The sequence below is a fragment of the Mesoplodon mirus genome (genome assembly GCF_964341445.2).
Source record: "Mesoplodon mirus genome assembly, chromosome: 3".
Lineage (NCBI taxonomy): Eukaryota > Metazoa > Chordata > Mammalia > Artiodactyla > Ziphiidae > Mesoplodon > Mesoplodon mirus.
Genome location: NC_138978.1, coordinates 70303256 through 70325394, shown reverse-complemented (window position 1 = coordinate 70325394; position 22139 = coordinate 70303256). Strand labels below are relative to the sequence as shown.

The 22139-nt window shown below is 36.2% G+C and overlaps 1 protein-coding gene across 2 annotated transcripts in view; it reads right to left on the bottom strand.

The window, feature by feature from the left end:
• Positions 1–16677: 16677 nt before the first annotated feature.
• The window catches only part of ST6GALNAC3 (ST6 N-acetylgalactosaminide alpha-2,6-sialyltransferase 3), a 581164-nt gene continuing 575702 nt past the window's right edge, over positions 16678–22139 (bottom strand). For both annotated transcript variants that reach the window (XM_082612775.1, XM_082612776.1), the window contains exons 4-5: positions 19953–20060; positions 16678–18889 (exon numbers count right to left, since the gene is read on the bottom strand). In XM_082612775.1, the coding sequence (XP_082468901.1) occupies positions 18703–18889; positions 19953–20060 (295 nt within the window). In that variant the 3' untranslated portion in view covers positions 16678–18702. The remainder of the gene's footprint in view (positions 18890–19952; positions 20061–22139) is intronic.

The following is a 22139-nucleotide window of genomic DNA, read 5'->3' as shown; positions in this document are numbered from 1 at the left end:
AAGAAAAATAACAGCTATCTAACCTTCATATAGAGTGCAATAAGAGAACAAAATATTACACCTGATACAATTGTCTTATTTTTTTTTTTTGGTTGAGTATCTTATTTTTTCTTCAACTCCATACCTATATCATCCATCAAGTTTTTCATTTGAGAAGGATAACAATTAGAGAAGTTCCTGAAATTATTATTTATAGTAATATATTCTAAACTTAACTGTCTTCTTTCTCTCAGGAGTTCTGAACTGTCAGTTTGTGTCCCCAAGTCAGGAATATATTCTATCATTAGAGCCAGAAAAGAAATCTCAACTTTATTTTAGCCATAGGTGGTATAGATCTGAAAGCTCTTTACTATTTTTTCTCTACCCCTTTGCCACATTCCAGCTGTGATATAGATAGCCTAGCCCCAGGCTTGAATATTAATTTGAAATATTATAGCTTCCTACTTTAAAAAATGTCCCAAACTATTTTTTAACATCTTTATTGGAGTATAATTTATTTACATTTTTGTGTTAGTTTCTGCTGTATAACAAAGTGAATCAGCTATACATATACATATATCCCCATATCCCCTCCCTCTTGTGTCTCCCTCCCACCCTCCCTATCCCACCCCTCTAGGTGGTCACAAAGCACCAAGCTGATCTCCCTGTGCTATGCAGCTGCTTCCCACTAGCTATGTTTTTTACATTTGGTAGTGTATATATATCCATTCCACTCTCTCACTTCTAAACTTTCAACTGTTACTTAGTAAATATTTGTTAACTAAATGCATTTTAAATGAATAATAAATATTTTTCATTCACAATATCAAATATCAAAGATATTTTTGTCTTTTTTTGAGATCTTATAATTTTCCCTCTATGCACTTAACATTCACGATGCATGTATCACCCTAACTTTATTTATTTATAATTTTTTAAATTTATTTATTAAAAATTTTTTTTAAATTTAGGCTGTGTTGTTTCTTCATTGCTGCACGTGGGCTTTCTCTGGCTGTGGCGAGTGGGAGCTACTCTTCATTGCAGTGTGTGGGCTTCTCATTGTGGTGGCTTCTCTTGTTGTGGAGCACGGGTTCTAGGCACATGGGCTTCAGTAGCTGTGGCACTTGGACTCAGTGGTTGTGGCACACAGGCCCTAGAGCACAGGCTCAGTAGTTGTGGCACATGGACTTAGTTGTTCCACTACATGTGGGATCTTCCCAGACCAGGACTCAAGCCGTGTCCCCTGCATTGGCAGGCAGATTCTTAACCACTGCTCCAAAGTTAGGGTGAACCACTGCTTCACCCTAACTTTAAAATGTAATATCAGATTTTCTGGAAAGGAGTTTTCCTGACATCACCTCAATTTTTAATACTTGAATGCATTTCTCACTGTTTTGTCCTTTTCCCATCATCTCAGAACCTATCCAGTGCCAAGGTGTCTGGGATTCTCAGTTCCCAAAGTATTTGTTCCTATTTAGGAAGCCAAACAACAAAAAATGCATGCTTAGAAACAAATCTCACTCCCTTGATAATGACTGATTTAATACTCCTTCATTCATACCTACTCATTCTGCCATATTTCTTTATATCACCATGACCTCCACTCTAAATATGTAATATTCTTTCCCCCAGTCATTTGTACATTTGTAAAAATATGTTTTTTTCTTCTAGTTTTGAGATATAATTGGCATACAGCACTGTATAATTTTAAGGTTTACAGCATAATGATTTGACTTACATAAATCATGAAATGATTACAATATGTTTAAGGAGCATCCATCATCTCATATAGACACAAAATAAAAGAAAAAGGAAAACAATAATTTTTTCTTGTGATAAGAAATCTTAGGATTTACTCTCTTAATAACTTTCATAAATAACATGCTGCAGTGTTAATGATATTAATCATATTGTATATTATATCCCTAGTGCTTATTTATTTTATAACTGGAAGTTTGTACCTTTAATCAACTTTAACCATTTCCCCCTCTTCCACCCCCACCTCTGGCAACCACAGATCTGATCTCTTTTTCTATGAGTTTATTTACTTGTTTGAAGTATAATTGACCTACAACACGATGTTATTTTCTGGTGTGCAATACAGTGATTTGATATTTCTATACATTTTGAAATGATCACCACAATAAGTCTATTTACCATCTGTCATCACACAAAAATATTATAGAATTATTGACTATATTCCCCATGCTGTGCATTTCATACCTGTGACTCATTTATTTTGTAACTGTAAGTTTGTACCTCTTAATCTCCCTCACCTCTTTCTTTCCAGCCCCAACCCATCTCCCCTCAATCACCTGTTTTTATCTGTATCTATGATTCTGGTTCTGTTTTGTTATGTTTGTTCATTTGTTTTGTTTGTTAGATTCTACATGTAAGTAAAATCATATGGTTTTCATCTTTCTCTGTCTGACATCACTTAGTATAATACCCTCCAGGTCCATTCATGTTGTCACAAATGGCAAGATTTCATTCTTTTTTATGGCTGAATAATATTCCATTATATCTATTTACTGCATCTTCTTTATCCATACATCTATCGATGGGCACTTAGTTGCTTCCATATCTTGGCTATTGTAAATAATGCTGCAATGAACATAGAGGTCCATATATCTTTTCAAATTAGTGTTTTTGTTTTCTTTGGAGATGTACTCAACAGTGAAATTGCTGGATTTTGTGGTAGTTCTATTTTCAATTATTTGAGGAGCTGCTATACTGTTTTCCATGATGGCAACACCAGTTTACATTCCCACCAACAGTTCACCAAAGTTCCCAATTTTCCACATCCTTGCCAACACTTGTTGTTTGTTGTCCTTTTATTATAACCATTTCATCAGGTATGAGGTGATATCTCATTGTGGTTTTGATTTGCATTTCCCTGATAATTAGTGATGTTGAGTGTATTTTCATGTGTCTGTTGGCCATCTGTATGTCTTCTTTGAAAAAATGTCTATTCAGGTCCTTTGTCCATTTTTAAATTGGGTTGTTTGTTTTTTTGATGTTGAGTTGTATGGGTTCTTTGTATAATTTGGATATCAACCCCTTATCAGATATATCTTTTACAAATATCTTCTCCCATTCAGTAGGTGGCTTTTTCATTTTGTTGGTAATTTTCTTTGCTGTGCAAAAGCTTTTTAATTTGATGTAATCCCATTTGTTTATTCTTGCTTTTGTTTCCCTTGTCTGAGGAGACATATCCAAATATATATATATATTGCTAAGACTGATATCAAAGAGTGTATTCCCTATGCTTTCTTGCAAAGGTTTTATGGTTTCAGGTCTTACATTTAAGTCTTTAATCCATTTTCAGTTTATTTTTATATATGGTGTGAGAAAGTAGTCCCATTTTATTCTTTGCATATAGTAGTCTAATTTTCCCAACACCATTTATTGAAGAGGTTGTCTTTTCCTCATTGTATATTCTTGCTTTCTTTGTCATAGATTAATTGACCATATAAATATATGTTCATTTCTGCGCTCTCTATTCTGTTCCATTGATCTGTGTGTGTCTGTTTTTATGCCAGTACCATATTGTTTTGATTTCTATAGCTTTGTAGTATAGTTTGAAATCAGGGAGCATGATACCACCAGCTTTGTTCTTCTTTCTCCAGATTGTTTTTGCTATTCATGGTTTTTGTGTTTCCATACAAACTTTAGAATGATTTGTTCTAGTTCTGTGAAAAATGCCATTGGTATTTTGCTAGGGATTGCATTGAATCTGTAGATTGCCTTGGGTAGTATGGTCATTTCAATAATATTAATTCTTCCAATCCATAAGCATGGTATATCTTTCCATCTGTTTGTGTCACCTTCAAGTTAATTCATCAGTTTCTTGTGGTTTTCTGAGTATAGGTCTTTTACCTCCTTAGTTAAATTTATTCCTATATATTTTATTCTTTTTGATGTAATTTTAAGTGGGATTGTTTTCTTAATTTCTCTTTCTAGTAGTTTGTTGTTAGTGTATAGAAATGAAACAGAGATATGTATATTAATTTTGTATCCTGCAACTTTGCTGAATTCATTTATTAGTTCTAATTTTTTTTTGGTGGCAACTTTAGGATTTTCTATGTATAGTATCATGTCATCTGCAAACAGTGACAGTTTTACTTCGTCTTTCCAATTTGGATTCTCTTTATTTTATTTTTTTCTTATCTAATGCTGTGGCTATGACTTTCAATACTATGTTGAGTAAAAGTCATGAGAGTGGGGATCCTTGTCGTGTTCCTGATCTTAGAGGAAATGCTTTCAGCTTTTCATTGTTGAGTATAATGTTGGCTGTAGGTTTGTCATGTATGGATTTATTATGTTGAAGTATGTCCTTTCCATACCCACTTTATTGAGAGTTTAAACAGGATAACTTCTCATAGTCTTTCTTATCCCTTTCATCTTGGTTTTCCTTGAAAAAGCAACTCCATTTGATTATTCCTAGCTGAATTCATTTTCTCATGTTATACACTAGATTTATTACAACTTTTAAAATTTTGGTCAATTTGGTCCATGATCAGTCCTGACATAGGAAAATATGGAAGTTTTGAAAATCAACATCAAGATGGAAAACTGGGGCATCACTAGTCTGCCCTCTTCTTTTGACTATTTGGAATTCACATATCTTCTCTCGCATTCATGAGTCGCTTTTATGTGGAAGCTTTTTTACTTCTTCTAGGTAGAGATGGAGAGGTAGGTAGCCCAAAATAATCCTGCCTATAGTTATTTACAGGTTTTTGCAATCTCCTTTCATTGAGGAACTTGCTTCTAACCAATGGAATATCTCAACATTGAAAGGATATCATGCTCATGATTAGATTATAACTTTAATCTTACTAGCAGACTCTTTCCATTGGTGACTTTGATGAAGTAAGCTGTCATGTTGTGAGTTGCCCTGTGGAGAGGCTCACATGGCAAGGAACTAAGAGCAGTCTCCAGCTGGCAGCCATCAAGAAACTAAATTTAGCCAACAATTACATGAACTTGGAAGTGGATCCTCCCCCAGGTGAGCTTTCAGACGAGATGTCAGCCCTGGTTGACACTTTGATTGTAGCTTTGTTAGAGACCCTAAAGAAGAGGACCCAGATAAGCAATGCTTTAATTCCTGACTCACAGGAATTGTGATATAATAAATGTGTGTTGTCATAAGCAACTAAGTTTGTGGTAGTTTGTCTCATAGCAATAGGTAACTAATAGAGAAGTTCTTTGTGCTTTTGTGATATTCTATACATATTTCTGTCATAGCACTTATCACATTTTATTCTTCATTATACAGATGACTCCCAAATTTATATCTTTAGATTAGATCTATCTCCTGAGCTTCATATATAGAACTTCATTTCCATGTCCTATACACATGTCAAACTAACCACGTCTACTAAACTTAATTCATCTCCAATTGCTTCTTCTACTATATTTCCTAGCATAGATAGTAGTATCAACATCTGCCCAATTGTTCAAGCCAAAAACTTGTGAATTGTCCTTGATTTCTCTTCCTTCTCTGTGATGCTTTTAAACAACAAGTCAAATATACTCCTGTGCTTAAAATCTTTCTATGCTTTTCATGTGTTATTCTCATAATAAAGTTAAAATTTCTTATGACAACCTGTAAAGACTTATGTGGTCTGACCTCTAATTAAACTGCTCATCTATTTCTTACCACCACCTTCCACCTCTCACCCATGTGGTTTTTCTCCAACCAGTCATAGTAAACTTCTTTTAGATTCTTGAACTTGTCATACTTTCTCTCTTCATTATGACTTTCTGCATTATACTGTTCCTTGTCCATGCTTATCTTCTTCATACCCCTTTTACTCAATTTGCTTCCACTCACCTTATTGATCTCAACTTAAATTCCCTTTTATCAGAAAGCCTGCCTTGATAATTCCCTTGTCTAACCTCTTGTCTGTGTTAGGATTCCCTCTGTCATCACCCCCAAAGCACCTGTATTCTTCCTGTCCCAGCACCTATCCAATTGTTTGTGAAAGCCTTTTAACTTGTTTGTCTCTATCATTACACTATAAACTCCATAAAGGCAAGAACTATGTCAAATTTTTTCACCAAAGAGTCCCTAGTGCCTAGTAGAGTGTTCAGTTTTAATTGATATTTCCTGTTCACTGTGATGTTGAGCACATTTTAAAGTGTTTATTGGCCATTTGTATATCTTTCCTTGTGAGGCATATGTTCAAATTGTCCATGTTAAATTCAGATTTTTTTATTATTTAGTTGTAAGAATTCTTTATATATTCAGAATATGAGTCCTCTGCAAATATTTTCTCCTCTCTGTGGCTTATATTTTCTTAATAGTGTCTTTTTAAAAAGGTATAAATTTGATTAATCTCATTTATTAATATTTTTTCTGTTATGATTTTTGCATCCTAGGTATCTTTATGTAACCCAAAGTCATGAATATTTTATACTTTGTTTTCTTCTAGAATTTTTTTTTTCATCTTCTATGCTTAGACCAATTATCCTTTTCAGGTTAATTTTTTTGCATGGTGTGAAGTAAGAAATGAGATTCATTTTTTCCATGTAGATATCCAATTTTTCATCCCCATATGTTGAAAAGATTATACTTTTTCCATTAAATTACTTTGACATCTCTAAGAAAATCAATTGACCAAAATATGTGGATCTTTTTTGTAAGTATGGACTCAGTGACCATAGTTCATGAGAACTGGGTAGCCCGTCCAGCCAAATATATAATGGAGAAGAAGAACCATTAGGAAAGAATGTAAAATTTCCACAGAGATTGAGAAGAGACATGGAAAATTATTCATTTATGATTTTGAAACGACCTCTCCCCTCTCCCCAGTCAGGGTAACTCACCTACCACACAGGAGAGTAATTTTTCCTGGAATAGGTCACTTCTAGAGAAACATAAGTAGGTTACTTAGGTCGTGAAATCTATTTAATCACATGAAAAAGTGTAATTCCTTCATTAGATTTTCTTCGGAAGTTGTAGACAACAGGTGAAAATTGGGTCAGGTGCATGTTATGATTTTTGTTTTCCCAGTCTGTTTCTTAGCCCTGCTTAAGTCTCCAAGTAGATGCATATAGCTATCATGACATTAGAAAATTTTCATTCAAGCTCAGTAGATACGTATAGATAAAGCCATCATAAGAAAAAGCATAATCAGGGTAATTCACATTCACAGTCACTCCTAAAGCTGAGAGTGAATGCATATAGAGAATAATAACACAAGACTAATTGATCTACATGGATAAAAGGGATAAAATGGATGCATATTTACACCTACATTTGTTCCACGTCCTATGCTATTTAAATTCACAGCTTACTTTGAACTGTCCTTTAAAGGTGCTATTTGTTCAATGAATACATTTAAAAATAGTACCAGAGCCTTCTCTGGGGTTCCCCTAGCAGATTTCAGAGAAGATATTTGCATTTTACTGTATCATGGACATTTTTATTTCATTTTTCAAAAATAAACTCTACATTTTCAAATAAACATCGTTATTCTACAAGATACTACTGTCAGGAAGCCTCATCTTGTTTTAGATGAAAGTGTCTTTATGTCTTGGTGGCTATCTCCTGTATTAACCACTTCCAAAAGGCATTGCTAATAGAAGTTCAAGATGAACTTCCTGACATCTAACATGTGCTGTGTCATCTGGAGAGTTTGAATCACCTTATAGGTATATTTGAACATTACTTGCACATATAATATAATGACAATTTTTATATCTGAATCATCATTTCCTTATACTTCTTATTTTTCTGTATAACATATGATATTTTTTGTTTGTATCATTCTTTTGTTTATTACCTTGTTCTAAGGCATCTTGTAATTACTGGAAATTTTGTTTTATCTTTCTAGCTCTTCAGTAAACTCCATAAAGATAAATACTACAGCCTACCCATCTCTGTATTTTCCAAAGCTCTAATGAAGTACCATGAATTTGGTTATATTCAATGTATATTTGTTAAAATAATATTTTTGTATAGATATTAATAAAGACCAGGACTAATTCTATAGTTATATACTAGTTATATTATCAAACTTTCACTCTAGTTACATTGCCAGGAACACACTTAAGCTTATGGCTTATCCAAGTCTCAGTAATGAGAAGACAAGTTTGACAGTGTGGGATGATTAAAATGCTTAATGTTCAATTAGCCTTCTTGGATTAAGCCTAGTAAAGGAAAAGGCAGGTAATTTAAAGTTGTATTATGGAGAATATTATTTTACAAAAATCTTAAGAAGGCAATTTGAAAAGGGCATTGATTGCTCAAAACTTAAAATATCCAAGGCAACATTTTGAAACTACAAAGATCAGATAAAAGGATTATGAATATACTGAAAGTGAGTGGTACAGACTAGAAAACTGAAAAATGTAGCTAAACTCAATATGAAGAATTTATTTAAGCTAGCAGTAATAAGAAAATGTGGACAATATAAATGACTCCTAAATCTACAGTGATATCCATTGTCATAAATTACAAGCATGAGGAATGCTATGATACTAAATGTAATTTTCTTGAGTCATTACATTTCAAAGACATAGCACAATAACAAGTATATAAAAATATGGATATATGAAATGTGAACAAATTTTCCCCACTGAAGCAAAGGAAATTAGGGCTCCTTGTGAAGCATTACAAGAATGAAGTGAGTAATAGGCAGTTGTAAAGCTGGGGGTGGTGGTGTGTGTGTGTGTGTACCTACCAGCAATTGAATGTGTCCCCAGAATTCAGGAACCAACTCTGAACATGAATTCCGTGAAATTTGCCATCATCAGAAATAACTTGTTTTAAAAGATGGCTTCTGAATACACTGCTGGTAAAGAAAAGGGCTCCCAAAGCTCAGCCATTTTAGGCTTATTTTTTCAGAGCTTCAGTGTGAAATCTTCCCACATGGAGTTGCATCCTATTTCACAGAACGTGTGCTTTGAAGGGAGTCTGGGGGTGAGGCTAGTACATCCAACTTTCTATCTAATTGCGTGAAACACTGAACGAGGGGATGGTCTGATCTCTCTGAGAATATTTACACAAATTCAGTCTAAAAATCCACACTTTACTTTTGGACTCTTCTGAATGTCCTCCTGAGATATAATCTGAAATTTCATTCATTGACTCTAGCTCTGTCCAATGGAGCCACAGAGTTTAACACTAATTTCACACCTCCATTAATGCCTTTTAAATGTTTGAATTTAGTTCTCCTTTAAACATTCTATCAAGCTAGATAAATGTCTTCAATTCCCGGTATAATATGACTTCCAGTTCCCAAGTGATCCTGGCCCCTCTCGTTTGAATGGATTCTTATTTGTCTGTATCTTTAAAGTGTTGTGACTCCCACTGCGATAGAAAAATGGACAAAATATTGGAAGAGCTAATTCATGAAAGAAAAAATATAAAGTGTCAAAAAATATGCAAAAATGTTTAACTTCCATGGTAAGCAATTAAATGCTAATTAAAGCAAGATAATCTTTCTTGCATATGTAAAATTGGCAAAGATGAAAAAAACCCACCAATTTTTGGCAAGGATGCAGAGAAGCAGGCACACTGTATGTTGGAACAACAAAAGAAAAAATCCGAGAAGTGTTCAAAAATTCATGAACAAACTTGTTTATCATATAGAAAAAAATGACAGTGGAGGAATGGATAAATAGATTATGGAACACTGTAGCAACAGAAAATGTTGTAGGATAATTTAGTGACATTGGGAAAATGCCTGTGATTTCTTATTAAGGAGCAAAGCAGGCTATAAAATAACATATTTTATATTTATGTAATGTAACTATTATCTATAGAAAAGTACCAGATAAATACCAAGCAGTTTGATAATGAGTGTCATACCTTTCTGTCTTCTCTATTTTTTTGATGGTGAAAATGTACTACTTGTCCAATCAGAAATCAAGTAAAAACAAGTTATAAAAATACTCCCAGAAGTGGTCTGATTAATCCTGAACCTCCCCACTTGTTCTTAGACTCTCCTAGCATCTTAGGTCATAGTGATCTTTTAAATTGCTACATCTCATATTAGATTGCTCTAAAACCTCCAAATATTTTTCACAAGTACTGCAGTTAAGTCATGCTCCTGTCTTTTTTGAACCGAAGTGCCTGTCTTTACATTTGTTCCTGTCAAATTTCATTTGGTTTCATTGAACGCATACGTTGGGCTGTTGAATGCTTTCTTTTTCTTTTTGCTTCTTCTATTGTTTCATATTGAACAACCACCCATAGCTCTACATGATCCACAGATGCATCTGCATGGTAATAATGTCCTCATCCAACATTAATGCCCTTTTATCCATCAAAGATTGTAGCGTATGCCCTTTCTACTAGAGATGAAACACATTATAACCATCATCACCAAAAGATATGCTGGACAAGCCATTTTAATTTGAAGCAAAACTGCCACTGAAGATGGAAGACCATTCTAAGTTAATTTCATTGTAGGTGTTTTACTTCTGGAGAAGTTCAGGCATTTGGAGGAAAATAGTTTTGGAAGATTATATAGATTTTTGAGTGATTTCATAAGCATAGAAAACAGTATATTTGAAAAGTCTTACCAATGTTAGATTCAAGAACTCTTAACAGTGCATGGTGTAAGATGTTACTGGTATACACTGTATACTTGTATTATTCAAGAATTTTAGCCATAAGATGAGGGATAGTAAGAACCTCATTTTATCCTTGCAAAGCAACTTAAGATAGTCTTATCACCAGTTACAACTGTTAGAAATTGAAACCTTTGTCATTTACCAACCAGGAGCTATAGTTTCTTGTCCTTAAAAGGAATTTCACGTTGACCTGGAAGAAGGTAAACACTGGCAAGTTCTCTTCTCTAATTATTTTGTTTTTAGAGTCTCAACTTATCTGTCTCAATAGACAGACTAAGAAAATTTATATGCTAACATGCAAAGCATTTTTTCCCAAGACAGCAGTTTCCTATTAAATGAGAAAGAAATCTAGGATGTGAAATACAATTGCTGTTAGGAGTAAAGGATTTCTAGATATCTTACACAAAATAATATCAAAGAATAGAAAGTATTGGGAAGGGAAGAGAAATGTCAGGAGAGAGTGTGAGGGGCTTCTCTCCATGAGGATACACCCTGTGCTGTTTTGGTGATGGACAACACTTATGGCCTATTTGGACCTTTTTCCTTGAACAAGTTCATATGCCAGTGTGAACAGAGAAAGGGAGGAGGGTATGAAAGAGATATTTGTCATTTTAAAATATGAGAAATGCAGTTTCATTTTTTTTCATTTTAAAATATCATTGCAGCACTGCATAGACCTGAAGACCAAAGGAAAATTGAAAAGGGAGGCTAATCTTTGCAAAGGAAATAGGTACCCAAAGAAGATGGGATGATCAGAGACAAGGATCAGTCTGTATTACTTTAACCACAGATCATTAAGACATTCAAAGTCTACTGTTGGTAAATGCTTAGAAGTATTTCTTACTTACTAGTTTCTCATCTCACATTCTCTGGTAAAGGAAATCATATCCTCTCTTGGCATAAGATCTAAAACAGCATTTTGCTCCCTATTTTATTTTGTTGAGGTGTGGGTACTGACATCCAGGTAAAGCAGTTTTTTTTTCTTGTGTTCTTGATAAGGATTATGAACATAAATGAGTCATCCATATAGCTGCACAAGGCTATATATCATCATGACTAAGAATATTATGGCAGAGACTGCTAAATGTTCATCAAGCCCTGTTTGTTTTCCTCTTGGGCATACAGACAACATTGCCAGGTCACATGACTGAGCCTGGCCAGTAGGATGTGGGTGGAATTATGTACACCACTTCTGGACTTGCCTGAAAAACAAGTTCCCCATGCTTTCCCTATTAGCAGGCTACATAGGGAGGTCTCTAAGCATGCTGTGGAGGACAAAGCCACATGATGGAAGGAGCCTGTGTCTCTGAGTCATCCTTGGAGACAAGCTGGTTAGAGAGGAGCATCTATAGGGGACTCATGTTTTAGAGAGAAACAAACCTTATTTTGTTAAGCCACTGAAATTTGGGGGTGGGGGGTTTTGGTTACATCTATTAGCCTATTGCAACCAGGTATTGATTCTAGGTCAAATTGCCTGGGTTCAAAACCTCATTCTATCCCTAGCTGGCCAAGCTTGAACAAGTTACTTAAATTCTCTGTGATTCAGTTTTCTCATACGTGAAATGGTGATAGTAACATTACATACCTCACAGAGTATTTGAGGTGACTGAATGAGGTATAACAGTCCTTTAATAAACCTGACATATAAGCATAGGTTATTATTACTTTATTACCAGAAACACTCTCATTTTAAGATCATATCCAAATAAAGGTCTCTTATGGAGTTTGGTAAAGAACTGTAAGCTAATTTGTAAAATGAGAAACTATCCATGCATGATGTTCAACTGAAAGTGTGCTGAGTTTTCTAGAAGAAAATAAGGGAGAATGGGAGGAGTGGAAGGAGGAAAGGAAGGAAGTAATGAAAGAGGGAGGGAGAAAAGAAGGAAGACTTCTCTATTTTAAGCAGCTTATGTACTAACCCAACTTTGCTAACAGGTCTTACATAGCAAGATAGGAAATCTACTTCAGCATCAGATAGTTAATGTAGACAAAGCAAATTCTGGAGGCTGACCAACATTTTCTCTTGCCATTGTCTGCAGTAGTATCCTAGACATCTTTCTGCCTTGGATATTGAATATATTGAATCTCTCTCTCTCCCCACTCCACTGCCGCCCAACTTTTTTTTTTCCTCTTCAGTGACATATACTCTCTGGCTTTGTTCACCTCTCCTCATTTATCTTGTTGTAAAAGTAAATCAAACTGAAATATACCAGTAGTCCATTGCCACTTAGTAAGCTTTATTCTAAAACATGATGCCTATAAATAAAGCAATATGGTGCCAGAGGAAAATAAAACCTCACCAAATTCACAACTGTGCATTTACAGTTTCTTCTATAAATAGGTGAAGATTATAGGTTTTTAAAGTGAATGAAAGACTACAGCAAAAATTGTGTGAATTTAGAAAAATGAGTGAAGCATAAAATATAGTGCATATAATAGAAATGGGTTTTACTCAGTAGCAATGACAACAAAGTTAAACACAGGGAAATGAGTGCTTTGTAAGTTAGGTAAGAAGGAACCATGAAATGCCCTGCTTTTGGTCCCTTTGGAGTTTCTTAGAAGAAGCTGCTCACTATGTAGGCAAATATATGAATTTAGCAGTTGGTTATTTTGTCAAGATGTTCTTCATTTTTATGAAAGTGGACTTCTATTTTTCTGAAGTCTCCAAGGCAGGAACAAAAGGAGACATATCTGTGGAGAAAGAAGAGCTTTTTACTCCATAAACAAATTGTGCCTCTTCTGAAAAGAAAAAAAAAAGTAGAGAAGTAAAAAAAAAATGACGTTTTCTGCAATGTTACAATGCCCAAGGACAGTTCTGATTTGATGCCTTAGCAATTTACATGGAATTTTACTCTAGTGGTTTCTATAAGATTCAGCAAAAACAAGGAACAGGACAATATGCTATCTCTGAGCCACAGGAGCCATTTCAGAACCTAGTGCATATATTTCAAAATTCTCCTCTTCTAACAGTATCACGTGAATGGGCTGTAAAGAAAAAGCCCTTTCAATCTTCATGGTGATTGAGTCTTGTGGGGCATTTGATTTACCTTCCAGAGAGTAGGTGGGCTCAAAATCATGTGTAGTACAAACATGAGCATGATACCAAAGGTAACATTTCACCTACCAGTACAGATGAATTATTTCAGTAACCTAGGCAACTGAATTGGTTCCACGATGAGGACAGTTAGGCTCTGGGGATAATTCAACAACAGGACCTGCCAGTTACACCAGGCAACCTCCATACTCAACAGATCTTAGGACTATCAGTGGCTTCATCATACTCAATAACAAAAGAAGAAACTGACTTTTACATCCTTTAAACTAATCCTAGAATCTTATGATAATCAAACATGGCCCAGTATAAGCAACAACATAGATGATAGAGCATATCAACAATTACTGAGATATTACTTCAATTATGCAAATATTTATATACTTTAGTATAGAAATTTCTCAGATCGTGAGTAGAATCAACATTAATTGGAGCTACTGGTTTCCAGGAATAGACTCTTCCAATGAGTCACTTACGCATTTTCCAGCTACTATTCTGTGCTAAAACGAACAATGTAGTGGAAAAAGTATTAAAAAAGGAGACGTGAGATAAGAATTTGTCTCAGTACTTCCATTAGTCTGTTTTATAGCCACCAGCTAGCCACTTCACCTCTACCAGTCAATTTCCTGAACTCCAAGATGCAGGAGTTGGATTGTTTAGTCACTAAAGCCCCTTGCAGTTTTACAAGTCAAGACAATTTACAAAGGCTAGCACTGGCCCCTTTAGTCATGGGATCTATGTAAACTATTAAAATGATGAGGTCTTGCCTCTTAAAACTACAGTTAAGGGGAAAGCATTTTTCCCTCTTGGCCCTGGGACTATAAATCATTTATTGTGCTAAGACATGCAAACAACTGACACTGGACAACAGAGTTTGTTCTTTGCATTTGACATGCCACATTAAACCCTGGATGGGTATGTTGTTTTAAAAAAAGGTGAGCCATCTGATTATATTTTCTCACTTATTGAAATTAAACTGAGCTTATAATTAACATTCAATTAACAGCACCAGTTGAAGTACTTTAGTGTTGTTTTTTACCTGAGGAAGTAATGAGTGATTCTCTTCTAGTGGCTTTATACTTCTGGAAAGGTCAGCAAAGTCCCCAATTCAGACTCTTGCTCCCACATCAGCTGATTCATTCCAAATCCTCAAAGAGCAATCTCCTTATATAATTTTCTCTTTTCCACAGTGGTCACAGTTCTCTAGCCATATAATAAAAATCATGCAAATCTGAGTTTGCTTACAGTAAAGACAGGCTTATTTGAATAGGGGGACCAATGTTCATTCACATCAGTGCAAATAGAGCTTGATGCGCTGTTTTTCGATGTGACTTTAGCTGAGCTGCAATCAGCAGAGGCTACGATACAGATTGCTATACTTCCAGGTCTGATTTGTGACAACTGTGGCATCTAATTGTGCCCTCAGTTCTAGATTTAGCAGCTTCTCTAGCTTTATTCTTTTGGCCAGCCACTGAATATGATTTTATGTACTCTTAGCAATCGGCACATTTAATCTGGATTTTCTTTTTTATTCAGGATTCAAAATGTAACCCCACAAATTTCAGATAAAGTCTAAAACAGATTTTCTGTGATTTATACACATCAGTGAGAAATATAGGATTGCATGTATATCTTTATACACACACACACACAAACACACACACACACACACAGGGACTCTATGTGCATACATACAAACGTCCTCCCAAATTGTTTTTTCTTTGATAGGTTTGATAACAATGTAAAATCATATATTCTAAAAGGTTTCTAATGCACATTACCATCATAACAATATAAATAATTAGTACTTATCACTAGGCTAACTTAGAAAGGATTCCAACATTCATTTTAAAACCCCTTTAGGGCTTCCCTGGTGGCGCAGTGGTTGAGAGTCCGCCTGCAGATGCAGGGGAAACGGGTTCGTGCCCCGGTCCAGGAAGATCCCACATGCCGTGGAGTGTCTGGGCCCGTGAGCCATGGCCACTGAGCCTGCACGTCCGGAGCCTGTGCTCCACAACGGGAGAGGCTCGCGTACCGCAATAACAACAAAAAAAAACCCTTTAAAATTTTCTTGCTTTTTATCAAGGATTCTGCAGAATTAAAAATAATGTTTACTTTATTATCTTTAGCTTGCATATTTTTATGTTGATTTCAGAAAATTGTGACCATTTTCCACAGTCCATTTGCCTAGAGCCTTGGATGCTATTGAAATATTTTTATTTTTCGCAGGTATTACTTAACTTCTGGGATGTATACATATCAGTGATGAATGAGTTAAATTTTCCAATGTTTAGGTGCTGGATGAAATCTCTTTCAGTTGCTAGAAAATGGACCAGAAATTTGCACTACAAAGGTCTCTCCTTGAATTGCTGCTTTACCATTCTCTTCTCTATCATTAAATCTTAGATGGAAAATTTCTCAACATGGGAGAAATTAGACTTTAAATTTCCACTTTATGTTTCCACATTAGGAAGCTGAGGGTAAAGAGGAACAGGAAATGGAAGCAGAGAACATTAAGAATGCAGAGAAAAATAAGTCATGTGATTCTATCAAAATGATGATGACACTGGGAGTCATTCAATTAGGTCTCCATGTTAAGAATAATCTGGTTTTCGTTTCCCAATTTTAGAAAAAAATAGATAAGAGACAACAATAAAAAGTGTAGAGTTGGGGTTTAGTTAAGGAAAAAAAGGGAAGGGAGGAAAGGGGAGGCCCCCCCTTACCACTCCAAAGGAAACACTGCCTATTCTACACATACCTACTGTCATAGAGTGAGGGAGGCAGGGCTCTGCAAAAGTCTCCATCAGAGACCGTGACAGTGAAGTAGGAGAGCAAGGATGTTTTCCAAAGTTTCTCATTAGTAAGGGCTAAAGCAAATAGGGTTGGTCCTCCATTTACCAGGAAACTAAATAAATTACATTATGTCATTCCCTGAAACACTCTGATAACCAAGCTTCCTTTTTATTTCAAAGTGGAACTTCTGTATCACAACAGGGGGGGAAAAACAGTCTGTATTACAATTTTGACATTTTCATCTGTTTATTTTTCTTTGAGTGGGCATTTCTATCCATCATTAGCTCACAAAAACTAGCATACGTAGAACTGAAAATCACATAAGGAAGCAACAAAAGAATAACAACAATAATAGTTCCAACAATGTAAGTGGCACTTGGTCATTTTTATGGATGTAAATATTGAGGTATTAAAATGGTAGAAAAGAGCAGGAAAGAGGCTTTCGTCCAAGATGGACCATTTTAAAGGTAGCCTATCATGGGACTTAGCACTGGTAGAGACCTGGAAAGGGCTCCCAAGGTGAAATGCATCATCACTTCCAGCCTCCAAAACAGGCTGTAAGTTAAGCCCAGCTTTTGTCTTTTGAATCATTGGTAAGGATGTTTTTGGTCTCTTAGCTACTCTCTCAGCAAATCAACCCTCTAATATTTAATGAGCAATGAATATATGGAGAACAAAGTAATCTTAAGATGGGGATGAGAAACGGTATTTCTTTGCTTTTATTTCTTCCTGTTATCTCTGCTACCTCATCTTTTCCCCACCTAAATAGAGCCACGAAAAAAAAAATCAAAAGTACTTTTGTTCACAGAATTCCTAGTTTATGGCCAGGGCCATCCTTGGGATACTTTTTGCGTAATCCTGATATAATACATTGTATTTGGCACTGAAATCAATTGGTTACTAGTCTACATAAACTCTATTCTATACAAATATTAGCAAGGGGAGCAATCTGGAATATATCATAGCAATGAACAAATTAGAGATCATCTGCTAATATGTCAGAATGCATAGGCAATAGCCTGATGGAGTGGTCATGGGCATCACATGGGACAGCATATGTGAAAGGACTCTACATGACAAAGCACTTTGGACATCAAGGTCATCATTATGATTATTGTTATTATGGTATAGTAACTGATACAGTTTGGGGAAAATAAACCCCAAGAAGGCAAAAGCTCTGGTCAGATTAAATACAAAGAATCATTTCCTCTTCATGTCTAACAGTTGGCACTTGGCAAGGATAATGAAATGTGTGGAGAGACACATCTTGGGCCTATAAAATAGAAATTTGAATATACAAATATATATTATGAAGTATGGTAGGATACAAATTGATGTAAAAATATGCTTTGCTTTCCCTGTTTCATGATTTTAAAAAGCATAAAATTTTGTGTTGTTGGATGTTGAAGCAGAGTTAGTAAACCCTTTTGGTTATGTTTTAAGAATGTTTTCACAGTCTATGTTACTACAGTGTTGGTATCTTACTTGTTGAATAGCTTTCTGAAATATTTAGCACTCAACCAAAAATAACTAAACATTAATACAGATCATTCTAGTAATATGTTTAGTTATATTTTGGGGGGGTAGTAAAAATGGAGTGATGAGAGTAGAAATTCAAGAAGATTTGCTAGTTAGCCCATTTTGAATGAAGTGTTTGAGATAGTCAAGTAATCCTGGTGGGAAGGATGTCCATATCTTCCTTGTGAATTAGGAAATGGCCTGAGGCTTTAGCTGTAGGAGGTACTGTAGGATGATGGTAAGTCAGGAAGAGATTCCTTTCCTGCCCCCAGGCCAACTAGTTACTGTGGCAAGACCCTTGTACCCAGAAAGCATTTCTTGGGTCAGTGTTTGACAATCAACCATTCTTCAAGATGGTGGAGCTGCTCAGGTTCAACAGACAGCAGAGTCAATAACCTTGCCTCATGAGACCAAATCCCAGGGCTTTTGGAAGTTACTCACTGTCCAAGAATCCTGGGCAACTATCCTGAAGGATAATCTTCCCATTTCTTAGGTCACTCTTGTCATGTTACTGGCCTTTATTTCAATTCCAGTTAGATTATAAAGTGCAGTATGAAATGTTGAACCTTCAGAAAGAATGTAATGAGCACAACTACCCTCCACGAAATCCCAAGTTCAAATTACTGGCAGAATCATCGTCCATATCTGAGAATGTACAGAAACTTTATCATCATTGTTGTTGCCTTTATCATCACCAGCATCAGCATCATTAGCATCACAGTTGCAGTATCATGATCATGTCAAGTGGTGTGGCAAGGTCAGAAAAGCCAACATCAAGACACTGTCCAGTTTGGGTGTGTAAATATTATCCTGTGTTTCTTGGCCCATTTAGCAAACACTTTCTTTTCAGTGATAAACCTATGCCCCCCATATGGGGCGTGTTCATGGAGAAAATATTCATCACATTCGTCTCTTCCTTGTTCATAGTAATGGTAGGGGACTTTTCTATACCCTTCTGTCCTAAAAAAGAAATAAAGAAAAGGAGAGAAAGACTGAGATGAAGAATGAAGTATTCATTTACAAGACTCCATTATGTGCCCAGTAAATGCATTTACTTGCAAACCCATGCATGATTCTTGTCCGTGAACTCAGTTAAAAGCTATTATACATAAAAGCTTTTAGGAAGACATACCAGATCCTTAGTGCTTTAATAAATCAAATAAAATTTATATATCACACCAATTACATGCAAAAATATAGCTATCCTTTGAAGGAGGAAATGGTGTATAATGGAAACAAACTTTGGATAACCTGATTGCTCTTGCAGAGCTTGAAGAAGCTTAGTGATTTTTCAGAGTAAGATATTTGGTTCATCTGTGCTCCATTATGCTTATAGTTAGGGTAGAAATATTTGATTATGAAGATTGTGGCTTAGTTACCATTTTGACAATATGATTAAAACACTCTCTGAATAATATTGTGCCAATTGTTGGTAGGGAAATATATTTCATTACCTTCATGAAGCATGGAGCGTTTGTTTTATTATCTACTTAGAAACGATCCCACCAGCAGGAATATACTGTGGATAAACATACCCATTTTAAATAAGGATCTGGCAGATTACTCACTTAGTAGTGAAATATAATTTCCAGGAATTCTCATTAAGGTATCAGCTTCTCTGAGGCTTCAGGACATTTTGTCCTTCAAGATCAAATACAACCATTGAGTAGATAGCCATCTATCAACCATTAGAGCAACAGAAATGACAAACCTGCTCTGCAAATTAAATAACCACTGAACTTGTTCTGTATTTCCAAGCCACAAGTCCCTGATATGCCTCAGACTAAGGGAAAAATGTTCCTTCTGACATTTGACATTAGACTGTGGTAAATATTTTTCTTTTTTATCATCCCTAAAAGTCACAACTTGATGCACTGACAGTAAAATGTCATGTCAGCAAAGAATGCTGGGAAATAATTGTTGCTTTATCTGTTTCTCAGATTTATGATATTAAAATGAATTGTGAAATTTTGACAACATATCAGAATTGGAGATGCATAAAAATAATTTCCTGTGATCTTACTTGCAATAGGTGTCATTTATCATCCCGTAGACGTGAATGCCATAACAGGCATCCATGGCCAGAATGAAGGTAAACCAACCCGTGCTGAGATAAGAGCCAGACTGGACTCTGTAGGCGGAACAAAAACAAACAATGACAAACAAAACAAAACAACACAGAAGACATACACAGAGCAACAGCAAAGTGTGATGAGAAACGGGCAACATTTTTATCAAAACATAGTCCTTGTTATCAGGAAAAAGCATAAGGAAACTTGACAATCTGTCAAAGATAAACACTTATTTCGAATTATCTCTGAATAATTTATAGGCATGCTCTCACTCTTAGTACCTTAAGCCTAAAAGCTATGTTGTATGGAAGAGAAGCCAAATGGTGAATATCTGGAGTTAAATAACCCTGCTCCCTTCAGGTGAAAAATAATTTATTTGATTTCCCGTAAGACACAAATTAGTACTGTATATCAGAGGACAGGTTTTCTAAAGTTGCTTGGAGCCCTGATGGGAGCTGAGTGATAATGGTGTTATATTACTTACCTGGACATATCACTTTCTCTGAGGCTTGCTAAGTGAAAATTGGATGCAGTGCAGGTGAATGACTTGGTCTGTGAAAGCATCTGAAAAGTTTTCCTTCACTGTTTTCCAGGCATCGTGAGACAAGACTTTTCCTTTGTAAGACCTATCGTACCAATCTCTTTAATACACTGTTATTGAACACCACATCTACTCTGTGCCCCTCACCATTGTAGGTGCCGTGGATGCAGTAATTATCACAAAAACCAAGGCTTTTGTCTTCCTGCAGGCCAGAGGATTGGATCTGGAGGTGACTATATTATAAAGGTTGATCAGGGAAGGCCTTTTTGATAACAGAAGCAAAGATCTGGGAAAAAAGGGGATGGGAGAGAGTGAATGGGAAGAAACTGTGTAAGCCATACTGGAAAGGCAGCCTCACGTGGATAGCCTTTCAACACACTCTTGGTCACATAAGAGTGGGCCTTGGGCCCGGAACACTTCCTTATCAAGGAGTTCTCACAGCCTGTGCTGGACTTATCACCCTGTGTGTGAGTATCTTTCTCTGTTTCACAGTCAAGTTGTACACATTTGCTTAAATGTCATATGGCACATGGCTAACCTCACTGCTATATCCATCTCCTTTAAAAAGGGGTTGGGGTCTTTTGTTCTGTGGCACAAGAGGGTTGCATGCAGGCCAAGAGCCTGTGTCAGCTGCTGGGAGGGACCTGCTGGCTGTGGGGGACCGATGCCCACTATTAGAGCTGACCTTGCTCTATCTCTTCTCTGTGTGAGGATAGCATTTTTCTATCCAGTGCTTGACTGTGCTGTGTTTTCTTTTGTGACTCCAATACCAAGATACAGTGGGCAGAAGTGTTTGGACTTCTACTCCTGGTGATAAGACACAGATGCCCCTTGCTCAACAGACCGTATGAGAGAAGAGTGTCCCAGGAAGTGTTCCATATCACAAATATGAGGAGTGTGCTTGGTATGTTTAAGGAAGAGGTGGGAAGTACAGTAGCTGAAGGGGGAGAGTAATTAGATAAGTACTGATTGGAGGATTCTGTCAAGTTCCAAATGGTTCAAGGGAATATTTGATCTTCATATTTGTCTTTAGCCAAGACAACCCAATCCATCCAAAACAGATGACTGCCCATCTGCTGAAAACTTTCCCCGTAGGGGCATCTGGGTCACCCAGGTTGTTTGGCAACTGAGTAGCACCACTGTCTTAAAAAGACTATGTTTCCTATCTTCCATCTAGATGTCTTGGTAAACTAGAACATGGCCGGCTCTTCTCCTCCAAACCAACACTTCACCACTGGTACAGAACTCCAGCCAGTAGGTGTTCCCACTGACGTCCAATATCCTTGCTGCAGTTCTCGAGGACCAAGCCATCAGTGTGCTACAATTAGGACCCTGAATCCTTTGATTCCTTTTTTTAATTTTTTAAAATATTTTTTAAAGAAGATGTTGGGGGTAGGAGTTTATTAATTAATTTATTTATTTTTGCTGTGTTGTGTCTTCACTTCTGTGAGAGGACTTTCTCTAGTTGTGGCAAGTGGGGGCCAGTCTTCATTGCGGTGCGCGGGCCTCTCACTATTGCGGCCTCTCTTGTTGCGGAGCACAGGCTCCAGAGGCGCAGGCTCAGTAGTTGTGGCTCAGGGGCCTAGCCGCTCCGCGG